Source organism: Odocoileus virginianus, chromosome 3, assembly GCF_023699985.2.
Source record: "Odocoileus virginianus isolate 20LAN1187 ecotype Illinois chromosome 3, Ovbor_1.2, whole genome shotgun sequence".
NCBI classification, from domain to species: Eukaryota; Metazoa; Chordata; class Mammalia; order Artiodactyla; family Cervidae; genus Odocoileus; species Odocoileus virginianus.
The window spans coordinates 88297140-88311801 of NC_069676.1; the positions used below are offsets into that span (position 1 = coordinate 88297140).

The following is a 14662-nucleotide window of genomic DNA, read 5'->3' on the forward strand; positions in this document are numbered from 1 at the left end:
CCCAGATAAAAGTCTTTCATTAAGACATAACATCACCTATATAAAACATTTAAAATTCCTTCACAAAACATGTAAGACCCTCCATAATTTAGCCCTATATGTTTCTCATTCTTATCTTCATCTTTTCCCCAGTGTACCTATTGACTGAACTTTTTTATTTCTTTTTAAAAAATTTTATTTATGTATGTATTTTTGACCGTGCTGGGTCTTTGTTGCTGTGTGGACTTTCTCGAGTTGCAGCAGGCAGGGGCTACTCTATATTGCGGTGCCAGGGCTTCTCCTTGCAGTGGCTTTTCTTGTTGCGATGCATGGACTTTGGGGCATGCAGTCTTCGGTAGTTGTGGCTTCTGGACTCTTCTAGAGCACGGGCTCTCTGGTTGTGGCTCACATGCTTAGTTGCTCCATGACATGTGGAATCTTCCCCAAATAGGGGATTGAACCCATGTCTCCTGTCTCCTTCATTGGCACACAGTTCTTTACCACCACACCTCCAGGGAAGCTCCTCTTTTTATTTCTTAACCCTTTGCTCTTAGATTTTCTCTGCCTTCTGTAAACCACCATTCCTGCCACCCTGTAAATACCTGGCCACTCCTAATTATCCTTTAGAGTGCAAGTCAAATGCCACTTCCTCTCTCTCGCCCTTTGCCTTGAGTTAAGTTTCTTATTTAAGTCAACGTCTTGCTTTTTTGTTTAATGCTTTATTTTAGTAATGTTAGTTTGTAACATTATGTAAGATTATATAAGTTGCATATTTCTACTTTTGTGTACCTGCAGTGTGTTCACCAGCATAAAATGAGTTTTCTTCTGTCATGATATAGTTGATCTCCTTTTCTCCACCCACCCCCAACCCTTTCCCCTCTGGTAACCACTACTCTATGTGTATCTGTGTGCTTGTTGGTCTAATTTGCTCATTTGTTTTGGTCATTTGTTCTTTATATTCCACAATCATAGGGTATATGTCTTTCTCTGACTTGTTTCACTTAATACACTCAAAGTCTATCCATGTTGTCACAAGTGGCAAGATTATATTGAAGTTCAGTTGACTTACAGTGTTTCAGGTGCAGAGCAAGGCGATTCACTTACACATATTATTGTTGTTCAGTCACTCATTTGTGTCTGACTCTTTGCGACCCCATGGACTGCAGCACACCAGGCTTCCCTGTCCTTCACCATCTCCTGGAATTTGCTCAAACTCATGTCCTTTGAGTTGATAATGCCTTCCAACCACCTCATCCTCTGTCGTTCCCTTCTCCTGGCCTCAGTCTTTCCCAGCGTCAGGGTCTTTTCCAGTGAGTCGGCTCTTCACATCAGGTGGCCAAGATATTGGAGCTTTAGCTTCAACATCAGTCCCTCCAATGAATATTCACGGTTGATTTCCTTTAGGATTGACTGGTTTGATTTCCTTGCTGTCCAAGGGACTCTCAGGAGTCTTCTCCAACACCACAATTACAAAGTATCAATTCTTTGGCGCTTAGCCTTCTTTATGGTCTAGCTCTAACATCCATACATAGCTGTTGGAAAAACATAGCTTTGACTAGATGGACCTTTGTTGGCAAACTGATGTCTTGTCTGTTTAATACACTGTCTAGCTTTTCATAGCTTTTCTTCCAAGGAGCAGGTGTCTTTTAATTTCGTGGCTGCAGTTAACCCTCCACAGTGATATTGAAGCCCAAGAAAATAAAGTCTGTCACTGTTTCTTTTTCTGTCACTTTTCCCCTCTATTTGCCATGAAGTGATGGGACCGGATACCATGATCTTAGTTTTTGAATGTTGAGTTTTAAGCCAGCTTTGTCACTCTCCTCTGTCACCTTCATCAAGAGGCTCTTCCTCTTCACTTTGTGCCATAAGGGTGGTGGTACCTGCATATCTGAGGTTATTGGTATTTCTCCCGGCAATCTTGATTCCAGCTTGAGCTTCATCGAGCCCAGCGTTTCACATAATGTACTCTGCATGTAAGTTAAATAAACAGGGTGACAGTATACAGCCTTGACGTACTCCTTTCCCAATTTGGAACCAGTGTGTTGTTCCATGTCCAGTTCTAGCTGTTGCTTCCTGACCTGCATACAGAGTTCTCAGAAGGTAGGTAAGGTTGTCTGGTATTCCTGTCTCTTTAAGAATTTTGTTGTGATTCACAGAGTCAAAGGCTTTAGCATAGTCAATGAAGCAGAAATAGATGTTTTTCAGGAATTCCCTTGCTTTTTCTGTGATCCAGCAGATGTTAGCAATTTGATCTCTGGTTCCTTTCCCTTTTTTAAGTCCATGTTATACATTTGGAAGTTCTCAGTTAATGTACTGCTGAAGCCTAGCTTGAAGGATTTTTAAGCATTACTTTGCTAACATGTGAAATGAGTGCAGTTGTTTAGTAGTTCAGACATTCTTTGGCATTCCCAATCTAAAGGAAGTTGTCCATATACACATACATTATTTTTGAGATTATTTTCCATTATAAGTTGTTTTAAGATACTGACTACAGTTCCCTGGGCTATACAGTAAACCTTTGTTGCTTATTGCATATCTATTTTTTATTAGAAATCTAGTATTGTATTCATACTAAGTCAAACAAGTGAAATAAAAATGTCAAATTTTTTAGCCGGGCAAAAATTCAGAAATTTTCTAAACTATGTTTTCCAATTTGTCTGTCTCTTCTTTTTTGACATTTTTTCCTCAAGACTTTATCAAGTTTAGTAGAAAAGTCTACACTTGATAAAGTCTTGAGGAAAAAATGTCAAAAAAGAAGAGACAGACAAATTGGAAAACATAAACTAAATGAAATGGGAGCACTAAATATGAAATAGAAGTGGAACAAACTAGATAAAAGTAAACAATCCTCATATAATCCAGTTGTTTTTAAGTATGGCTGCTCATTAGAAACATATCTGGAGCTCTGGAGAAAAAAGGCAATAACTGGGCATTTGTATTTTTCAAAAAGTTCCAAGATAATTCTGATATGGATCTGGATTTTAAAAAGTGATTACAGGTTTTTCTTTTGAATGATAGTTTTGGTGATGGAGAATTCTATTATTTTCTGTTGACCAGTCATAAATACAGTAGTATTAAGTCAATGTAATAGTTATATAATCACAATAGTAAACGATGTTTATCAGTTTTCACAATCAATAGGCAGACAAAAAATAAAAGATAATTACAGCTGCATGCCATAGTAGAAACGTGATTAGCCTTGAGGGGTCTCCATGCTGATTTATATTGCCTCCAACAGTGTATGTAAGCAACCTCTGAATTCAGAAGAGGAGACGCTCAGTGTTTAACATCTCTCTCCTCAGTGCTTATGTCTGGAACATAATAAGTGCTTCATAAAGATCTGAATGAATTAATTGATGCTACAGGAAATGGATTTCAGACAGCTTAAATGTAGACTTTTTAATAAACAGATACCAGATAAATGACTGGGTCTGTTGGGAGTCTAGCAGAAGGTGCCTAGGAAAGTGGTAGAAATGTAAATGAGCTGGATGATATTAGTCTACTTCTGAGTGTATTTTTGAAATATTTCATAATATGTGTTTACATAAAAAGAAAAAAAGATACTATTGTATCCGTCTCTGGCAGTTTTCAGGTAGAGTTAAATAACTATGGTCAAGGAGGACCTTTTAGACCAGATATATCAAATGGATTGTAAAGTTTAATAGCTGTTAAGGGCCCACCTACTATGAGTGTGGTATTCTAAAGGAGATGGAAAGGATGGAGACAGAGGTACAGAGTTGCAAGTACATTGTTGATATAATAATGAAGTTGGAAGAAAATTGTAATAAATATTGTTGCCTAGACTCTTAGTCCTAGAGTTCTGATTTATCTTGTGTTCTCTTTTTAAAAATACCGTAGAACTGTGCTTCTGACTCTGAGGCCACTAGCCACATGTGACTATGTTTAAATTTAATTAAGAGTAAATAAAATTTCAGCACCTCAGTTCTACACAAGCCACATTTCAAGTGTTCAGTGGAATATATCCATCATCACAGAAAGTTCTGTTGGGTAGAACTGCCGCAGAAGATGGAAAGAAAATAAAACTGAATTTTTAAAACTAAAAAAAATAGCTCTAAATAACCTTCATTTTACTAAATAATGAATAAGAAAATACTTGAGTAAGAGGATTATTATGGAGAATATTATAAATTGAGAGTATAGCTAATTGAGAATGTAGCTGATCGTCTGAATCAATGAATTAATGAAATTCATAGCTCTTTTTTTTTTTTTTTTTTTTTTTTCAGTGAAATGAAGAATACAAAGGGAGGCTACCAGCTGGTTGTTAAACATTGCAATCATTGAAAAATAGGGAAATTAGATCTCTATTGTTGAAAACTTAACTGTATGGGATATTTGACCAGGTTTAATATTTGAAGGAAGAAAATACATTATTAATAAAATTTTGCTGAATTTGCTTTATTTTGTGGGAGCAAACTTTATTAAAATTTCAGTGATTTTCTAAAAAGTAATAATTTGCTGTCAAATTACTCAGTGAGTTGTTAACATGTTATAGATTGTTGGGTTCATGTTTTCCAGGTCTTGCCTTTTCAATGAAAGTTTTTGTCATCAAATTTCAGAAAATATTATTGGCTCTAAGGCACTCCACCTAACACTGCTTAAATTTTTCTTTAATTTGATTGAAAGTGAAGTCCGACATCTGAGTCAAAAGTAAGTTTTAATCACCAAAAATATGTATCTTTTCTATATATTGTTTTATGTACCATTTTTCTAATTATTTACATATGCACTTCTTTAAAAAACCACCTTGTTTTCTAGTTTAAAGTAGATTTATTTTTAAAATATATGTCTAGTCCTTCAGTAGCGGTATAGGTTTATGTTTCCTTAGTTCACATTTTTATTTTTCACTGACTTACACATTTGGATAGGTAAGATTGTTTTTATTTTTCAGAATTTGTATATTTTTTAATCCTTTAGTAACTGAAAGCCTGAGTAAAAAGCTATACCAGGTTTTAACACTGGCTGTAATATCCATAAGCTTTGCACATGCTCTAAAACCTGCAGTTACATTAATGTGTACTCATTGGAGATGATGTTGAAATGGGGCCATTTTAAAAATTTTGTCCTGAATTATAACTAGATATTATGATCCTTATATATTATGATTTTTCTGTATTCAGAAATAACTGGAATTTTTTGTTTTATGGCAAGATATTATGCCTAATAACATGATGATCAATTTAGCAACTCTTATGCCTAGTAACTGTAATAGTTAAATTGGCATAAAGATAATGCTTTTCATTTGTCTTTTTATTAGGTTGTATGACTGGTCAGATTCTCAGAATCTGAAAATAACAGGAAAGGCAGTTCTTTATGAAATCTTTTGGTCAGGAAGTGAGACCTCTGGGCTTTTGACCAAACCAGTAAATATGCTTTTGGAGTGGACTATATATTCTCACAAGGAAAAATGCAAGTCTAATGATGTAAGTAGGATTAATTTACAAATGAACATTGGCCTTTGGAAAAAAGTACTTCTTTGACATACCCATCTTTTTTCTTCCTTTTATATTTTGAGTTACTTGAAAAAAATTAATATGTACCCAAATACATCATTGTTTTCTATTTTGTTTATCTAATTGCAAAGTAAAAGATTCTTGGTGGCTGGTTTCATCATTTCTCATTTGGTGATAGTGCTCTATCCACATTTGGAGAATTACTTGACTATTACTGCTAAGAAGTCTACAGTTAATTATTCTAGATTTTATATTTTTGGATGTTTCAATTTTTAAGGAATTTTTGACTTTAAAAATTGAGCAAATCCATACAGCTTTTTGGTGAGCTACTAATAAGTTCTACTTGTTTTTAAAACTACCTTTCTGGATGTTAAGAGTTATTTCCTGAACCATTTCTTCATAAGTAGGTTTTGTTTATCATTTGACATTTAGCATAAAGTGATTTTAGTACGTGTATCTGAAGGGTAACTGGGAAAATTAAACGCAGAAAATATGTAAAGTGCATAGCAACATACTGCTCCATGTTTTAGGTGCATAATGTTAGTAATTTTTCTTTTCAAAATGATCTTTTGGGGACTTCATTGTAAACTTTTTTGTATTATATCATTAATTTCAGTTCATTGCTTAAAATCCCTTTCTTTTACTTTCTCTTCTGTCTTCTTGAATGTTAGAATCTTATTTCTTATTTTTTTAGTCTTTATTTCTAATATGTGTACTTAATATAAATGTCCTTTTGAGTACAACTTGAGATTCCTCCTTCAAGTTTTGATCCTTTAATGTAGGGTGCTCTTACTGATTTTTTCAAAGTGTTTTTTATTGTCAATTATGAATTCCCCTTTGATCCAAGAAATATTTTGAAAGAGTGTTTTAAAACTTCTAAATGGATGGCTTTTTGTTGTTAGTGGATTTTGTCTGTGCTTTTGTTATTAATATCTAATAGTAACTTAGCTTAAAAGTGAGCTATATATGATTTCTGCTTTCTGAAATTAACTCAACTTTTCTTTTTGACCTCATATAGGATTAGAGGCCAAAATGTGTATTCTCTGTTATTCCACGTTTTTTCCTAATGCCTGTTAGCTCAAGCTTAAATGTTTTAATCAACTCCTAAGACTCCCTTGGAAATTCGTTTTTTTTTTTTTTTCTTTTTTAACAATTTATTCTTAATACCTTCTTGTTACTCATGACTGATATAGAATCATAACTGATAGGTAGTATTTTCTTTGGGGATAGTAAATCTAGTAGATGGAGTGGAGATCTCTGGTGTTTCAGTTCAGTTTAGTTCAGTCGCTCAGTCGTGTCCAACTCCTTGTGACCCCATGGACTGCAGCACGCCAGGCCTCCCTGTCCATCACCAACTCCCAGAATTTACACAGACTCATGTCCATCACGTTGGTGATGCCATCCAACCATCTCATCCTCTGTCGTCTGTCCCCTTCTCCCGCCTTCAATCTCTCCCAGCGTCAGGGTCTTTTCCAGTGAGTTGGTTCTTCACATCAGGTGGTGAAAGTATTGGAGTTTCATTTTTATCATCAGTGCTTCCAGTGAATATTCAGGACTGACTTCCTTTAGGATGGACTGGTTGGATCTCCTTGCAGTCCAAGGGACTCTCAAGAGTCTTCTCCAACACCACAGTTCAAAAGCATCAATTCTTTTCACTCAGCTTTCTTTATATTTCAACTCTCACTTCTGTACATGACTACTGGAAAAACCATAGCTTTGACTAGACGGACCTTTGTTGGTAACGTAATGTCTCTGCTTTTTAATATGCTGTCTAGGTTGGTCATGGCTTTTCTTCCAAGGAGCAAGCGTCTTTTAATTTCATGGCTGCAGTCACCATCTGCAGTGATTTTGGAGCCCCCAAAAATAAAGTGTGTTACTGTTTCCACTGTTTCCCCATCTATTTGCCATGAAGTGATGGGACCAGATTCCATGATCTTAGTTTTCTGAGTGTTGAGTTTTAAGCCAGCTTTGTCACTCTCCTCTTTGACCTTCATCAAGAGGCTCTTTAGTTTTCTTCTCTTTCTGCCATAAGGGTGGTGTCATCTGCATATCTGAGGTTATTGATATTTCTCCCAGCAGTCTTGATTCCATCCAGCCTGGCATTTCTCATGATGTACTCTACATATGAGTTAAATAAGCAGGGTGACAATATACAGCGTTGACATATTCCTTTCCTGATTTGGAACCAATCCATTGTTCCATGTCTGGTTCTAACTGTTGGTTCTTGACCTGCATACAGATTTCTCAGGAGGCAGGTCAGGTGGTCTGGTATTCCAATCTCTTTGAGAATTTTCCAGTTTGTTGTGATCCACACAGTCAAAGACTTTAAGCCATAAAGTCTCTTCTAGCTTAAGGAAAATTCTTACATAATTCCTCTTCTAATTAATTTCCTCTGATCCACTTTCTCTCTTTTGCTTTTTAAGTTCCAGTTGAACTTACGTTACACCTCCTCTTTGTATCCTCTGTGTTTTTACTCTCTTGTTTATTTTCCATTTTTTTCTACACTCAGTCCATTCTGAGTAGCGTTTTCATCCAATTTCTAGTTCACTAGTCTCTTTCAACTGTGTCTAACATGATAAACAGGGCGATTGCATTTTAATTTTTGTACTTTTTCCAATTTTAGCCTTTTTAACTTTCAGATTACTATGGTATATTTTTATGATTTCTGGTTCCCTACAAAGTTTTCAAGGTTTTCTTTTTTCTTTGAACATGGTGATAATAGTTATTTTACTGTCTGTGTCTGATTATTCCATATTCTATGTTTTTGTGAGTCTGTTTCTGTTTCTTGTTTCAGCTGTTTCCTGTTACATTCTCTTGCCATCTAGGTATGCTTGACTCTATGCTGTAAATGGCATTTAAAAAGTTATCTTAAAAAAAAAAGTTATCTTGTAGAAACAGTTTGTGGCAAAGACACTGACTATTTTCTTGTAGGGAGAATTTTTGTTGCTGGGTTCAGGGTTTCCTGAATAGTCCAGGTGAAGCACAGAACTACAGATAATGATAGTTATGCTTCTGCTTTGTGCTTGCTTTGAGATTGAAGCCCTGCAGGGTACCAGCGTATTGGGCATTAGGCCTTGGGCCATGACTTTTTATACTGTCTTCTCCCCTAGGCTCCAAAAACCACACTTCTGTGTGTCAGCGCTTTCTCTTGGGTCAGCAGATGTCCTTAGGGCAAGGTCAGTAGCTTTGAGTGCCTCCCTTGGTTTTTACCTTCTCCTGGATCCTGGCTGAGCAGTTTCTCTTAACTTTACAGAGATGTTTTACATATTTTATTCAATATTTTAAGTTTTCTTCTGTAAGACAGTTTATCTGAATTACCTGAGGCCTCCATTATCAGAAACAGAAGCCCTTATTGATTTTTAAAGATTCTATTTAGGGAGTGTCTGAGGCATTCTTTAAAGAAAAAATTCTTTTCAGGGTTTTTTTTTTTTTTTTTTAATTAAAAAAGGAGGATTGTTTCTGGGTGTAACTACACTTCTAAGCTAAAAATGATAAAATCCTGATTAATTATCATTGCCTTTTTTTCCTACTGTTCAGATAATAGAATCATTAAGTATAGAAAATATTTTATTTATGCAGAAATGCATAAATAAGAAAAAAAATATTTCTTTTTTATCCATTTGATTATATAAATGAAATTTTCATTTATAATTGAAAACAATAATAAAAGTGATGTTTCCACAATTTTACTAAATCACCAAAGGACTCCCACAGTTAAGAATTTACTCAGCAAATACTAATGTAAATAGTAATGAATTCATACATATTTAACCTGAAGATTTTTGTTCACATTTATAAGTAAATTAAGCATATTTGTGAAGCAGTGTACAAGAAATTGTAGCATCAGTTGTAGTATGAAAACTGGTTTTGAGCTTTGCAAATTAATATCTTATTTAACATTTGTATTGCTTAACTTCATATAAGCTGTTTTTTTTATTGTGGTACTTTATGTGTTAGAATTCATTATTGTACTTAATTAAATCTTTTTGGCAGTTTCCGATTTCACGAATTCCATGCATGTTCACAGACATCATTTTCTGTACTGTAAAGCATTTGTATCTTGATTTGCTTAGTTGAAGCATTCAATTTAAGTCATTAGCTAAACAGAAGTCCTCAGTTTATGCTAATATTGTTTTGTCATAATGTCAATCAGAAAGTATAGCGGAGTGACACAGTGGCAATGAGTTTCATTGTCATAACCTCAGAAAGCTTGGGCTTTCCTTGGCAGAGCAGAGGTGGGATGTGTCAAGGTTATAGAGGAGGTACACATTTTACTAAAGGTTAGTGGTTAGTCCTGCTTTTCGTTGTGATGTCCTTAAATGCTATTTAATTATAACCCTATAGTTATTGGTAGAAATGGAAACTAGTTTGTATTTAAAGATAAAGAAATTGAGGTTGAAGAGTATAAGGAACTTATTCAAAATATCACAGCTTCTTAGGGCAAAACCTTGACTAGTGGCCAACACACTTCCTCCCATTTCACGTGCCACTGTTCAAAATAGGAAGAGGCACAGTATGTAGTAGTGTTTGCCTCTTTCTGCCAGAGGTGCTAGAGGAGCAGTTTGTCATCTGTTGCTTTGGAATGTTGTAGAAAGCCCTGATCTGGGAGTCAGAAGGCCAGCATTCAGATTTGTTCTGCATTTATACACTGGTCAATTTTTGGAAGATTGCCAAGTTTATAACCTGTAGATTACTTGTACTGGTAGATAATAGAGAACTATATTGACAGAACGTCTTCTAAAAGACTTGAACATACTAGAAGGGAGTTTCAAGGTAAATATGTCACATATGTAAATTAAATCTTTCATTTCTTTCTTAGGCTATTTATGCGCTACTCTTTCAGCTTTAGTAAACATTTCAGTATTCCAAGAAAGCTTTTCTCTTTTTATGATTTTTTTTTTTTGGTGCCATTTTCCCTCCAACCTACTTCCAAAGCGTATATATTCTCTGTGCTAGAAATAGCATTGTTAGGTTACAGTGAGTATACTCCATACACAGTGTCTTGGTCCTATGGTTATAGTGAATGTCATGGTTAAGAAAATAGTGGAAAAGAATCCAAGAACCTGATTTGAAAGTATATTTTTCTATAAAAATTATCTATGAGGGATATGTGATAGCTATTTTAGCCATTGATACACAGAATAACTTTGGCAGGATTTTTTCATACCATGGTAAAGGAACCACAGTCTTTCCTTGAAAATACTGCAAGGTGTGCCTATCTCTTGGTTTTTTTGGTTAATTTTTCTTCTTTTTTTTTTTTTTAAGATTTATTTATTTTTGGAAGCGCTGGGTCTTTGTCGTGTGGGCTTTCTCTAGCTGCAGCTAGCAGGGGCTATTCTGTAGTTGTGGTACACAGGCTTCTCATTGCAGTGGCTTCTCTTGTTTCTGAGCAGGGACTCCAGGGTGTGTAAGCTTCAATAGTTGTGGCTCCGGGCACTAGAGCACAGGCTCTATATTTGTGATGCATGAGCTTAGTTGCTCCGAGGCATGTGGTATCCTTCTGGACCAGGGATCTGACTGGTGACCCCTGCATTGCAAGGACTCTTCAGCACCGGACCCCCAGGGAAGCCCTGTCTCTGTTTAATAACAATAATTTCAAGGTGAACTGAATAGTAAGGAATATTGATACTCATCTGTGGTGTCAGGTACACGTGTACATTTATTTGCATAAGGAAAGTCTCAACTGGTTGGTTTTGTTATTTTTAACGTGATGGAGTGCTGGATTGTGGTTTTGTTGTTCAGTCGCTAAGTCATGTCTGACTGCAACCCCTTGAATTGTAGCATGCCACATTTCCCTGTCCTTCGTTATCTCCCGAGATTTGCTCAAACTCATGTCCATTGAGTCGATGATGCCATCCAACCCTCATCCTCTGTTGCCCCCTTTTTCTCCAGCCTTCAGTCTTCTCCAGCATCAAAGACTTTTCCAGTGAGTTGACTCTTCCCATCAGGTAGCCAAAGTATTGGAGCTTCAGCATCAGTTCTTCCAGTGAATATTTAGGGTTTATTTCCTTCAGGATTGACTGGTTTGATCTCCTTGCTGACCAAGGGACTCTCAGGAGTCTTCTCCAGCACCACAGTTCAAAAGCATCAATTCTTTGGTGCTCAACTTTCTTTATAGTCCAACTCTCATATCCATACATGACTACTGGAAAAATCATAGTTTAGACTATATGGGCCTTTGTCAGCAAAGTGAGTCTGCTTTTCAATATGCTGTCTAGGTTTGTCATAGCTTTTCTTCCAAAGAGCAAGCGTCTTTAATTTCATGGCTGTAGTCAGCATCGCAGTGATTTTGGAGCCCAAGAAAATAAAGTTTCCATTTTATCCCCATCTATTTAGCAGGAAGTGATGGGACCACATGCCATAGTCTTCGTTTTTTGAATGCTGAGTTTTATGCCAGCTTTGTCACTCTCCTCTTTCACATTCTTCGGGAGGCTCTTTAGTTCCTCTTTGCTTTCTGCCATTAAGGTGGCATCATCTGCATATTTGAAGTCATTGATATTTCTCCTGGCAATCTTGATTCTAGCTTGAGCTTCATCTAGTCTGGCATTCTCATGATGTACTCTGCATATAAGTTAAATGAGCAAGGTGACAATATACAGCTTTGATATTCTCCTTTCCCAATTTCCAACCAGTCTGTGTTCCATGTCTGGTTCTAACTGTTGCTTTTTGACTTGCATACAGGTTTCTCAGGAGGCACGTACAGTGGTTTGGTATTCCCATCTTTGTTAGAATTTTCCACAGTTTGTTGTGATCCACACAGTCAAAGGCTTTAGCATAGTCAATGAAGCAGAAGTAGATGTTTTTCTGAAATTCCCTTGCTTTTTCTGTGATCCAACAAGTGTTGGCAATTTGATATCTGCTTCCTCTGCCTTTTCTATATCCAGCTTGTACATCTGTAAGTTCTCATTTTATGTACTGCTGAAGCCTAGCTTAGAAGAGTTTGAGCATTACCTTACTAGCATGTGAAATGACAGCAATTGTGCGGTAGTTTGAACATTCTTTGGCATTGCCCTTCTTTGAGATTGGAATGAAAACTGACCTGTTCCAGTTCTATGGCCACTGATGAGTTTTCCAAATTTACTGGCATGTTGAGTGCAACACTTGAACAGCATCATCTTTTTGGATTGGAAATACCTCAGCTAGAAGTCCATCAACTCCACTAGCTTTGTTTGTAGTAATGCTTCCTAAGGCCCACTTGACTTCACACTCCAGGATGTCTGACTGTAGGTGAGTGACCACACCATCGTGGTTGTCCAGGTCATTAAGACCTTTTTTATATAGTTCTTCTGTGTGACCTTACCACCTCTTCTTAATATCTTCTGCTTCTGTTAGGTCCATATCATTTCTGTCCTTTATTGAGCCCATCTTTGCATGAAATGTTCCCTTGGTATCTCTGATTTTCTTGAAGAGATCTCTAGTCTTTCCCATTCTGTTGTTTTCCTCTATTACTTTGCACTGATTGCTGTGGAAGGCTTTCTTATCTCTCCTTGCTGTTCTTTGGAACTCCCTATTCAAATGGTTATATCTTTCCTTTTCTCCTTTGCCTTTTGCTTCTCTTCTTTTCTCAGCTATTTGTAAGTCCTCAGACAACCAATTTTCCTTTTTGTGTTTCTTTTTCTTGGGAATGGTCTTCATCACTGCCTCCTGTACAATGTCACATACCTCTGTCCACAGTTTTTCAGGCACTGTGTCTAATCCACTCAGATCTAATCCCTTGAATCTGTTTGTCACTTCCACTGTATAATCATAAGGGGTTTGATTTAGGTCATACCTGAATTGTCTCGTGGTTTTCCCTACTTTATTCAATGTAAGTCTGAATTTGGCAATAAGGAGTTATGATCTGAGCCACAGTCAGCTCCCATTCTTGTTTTTGCTGACTGCTTAGAGCTTCTCCCATCTTCTACTGCAGAGGATATAATCAGTCTGGTTTTGGTATTGACCATCTGGTCGTGTCCACGTGTAGAGTCATCCCTTGTGTTGTTGGAAGAGGGTGTTTACTATGACTAGTGCATTCTCTTGGCAAAACTCTGTTAGTCTTTACCCTGCTTCCTTTTGTACTCCAAGGCGAAACTTGCCTGTTACTGCAGGTATCTCTTGATTTCCTAATTTTGCATTCCAGTCCCCTATGATGAAAAGGACATCTTGTTTTGGTGTTAGTTCTAAAAGGTGTTGGAACTGTTCAGCTTCTTTGGCATTAGTAGTTGGGGCATAGATTTGGATTACTATACTGCTGAATGGATTACTTTGAAAACCAGTGGAGATCATTCTGTCATTTTTGAGCTTGCACCCAAGTACTGCATTTTGGACTCTTGTTGGCTCTGAGGGCTGCCTTATTTCATCAAAGGAATTCTTACCCACAGTAGTAGATACAGTGGTAATCGTAGTTGAATTTGCCCATTCTGGTCCATTTTAGTTCAATTCCTAAAATGTCTACATTCACTCTTGCCGTCTCCTGTTTGACCATTTCCATTTTGCCTTGATTCACGGATCTAATATTCCAGGTTCCTATGCAACACTGCTCTTGACAGCAGCAGATTTTACTTTGACCACCAGACACATCCACAACTGAGCATTCCTCTTTGGCTCAAAGTCTTCATCCCTTCTAGTGCTGTTTCTCCACTTTTCTCCAGTAGCATATTGCACATCTACTGACCTGGGGGAGGGGGGGTGTTCATCTTTCAGTGTTTGGATTGTGGTTTATATGAAGCTTAACTCTTTGGGCTAACCTCGTCTTTCATATCCAGAGTCTCAAGACCAGGGAGCTGATTACCCTGACTGAAATAGGGGCATACTTTGAGAAACCAAATGTTAACAGTCTCATGCTTTCTTCATGAGTAGTCTCATTGCTGAAAGCTAGATATACATATATGTTGGAAGGAATATTCTGTGGTATGAATCTAGACATGATCAGTTTGCTAGTTTAAATAGAGATTTTCATTGTCCAGTTTTATGTTCTCTTGATAACTTGAACCATGAGAAGTAACATTGCTCAGTGATCATCTACATTTTGGCTTTGCACAGAACAGAGTTGGCTTCCTGCAGAGTTCATTGAAGACTAGCGACGACCCAGTACTTACAAGAGCCATTTACAGTCAGCTGCAAGGCTTGTCACCTGTTAGAGTTTGAGGGAGGTGTGAGCACCTCCCCAGCCTGATAATAATGGCCAGGCCTACTGCTCACTCCCCGTGTCACACAACTACAACTGCAAGGCT

General features: G+C 36.9%; 1 protein-coding gene across 1 annotated transcript in view; it reads left to right on the top strand.

Moving 5' to 3' along the window:
• Positions 1–14662, top strand: part of SLF1 (SMC5-SMC6 complex localization factor 1) — a 68878-nt gene that overhangs the window by 37678 nt on the left and 16538 nt on the right. The window contains exons 13-14 of the mRNA XM_020873028.2: positions 4516–4647; positions 5255–5420. Of these exons, the coding sequence (XP_020728687.2) occupies positions 4516–4647; positions 5255–5420 (298 nt within the window). The remainder of the gene's footprint in view (positions 1–4515; positions 4648–5254; positions 5421–14662) is intronic.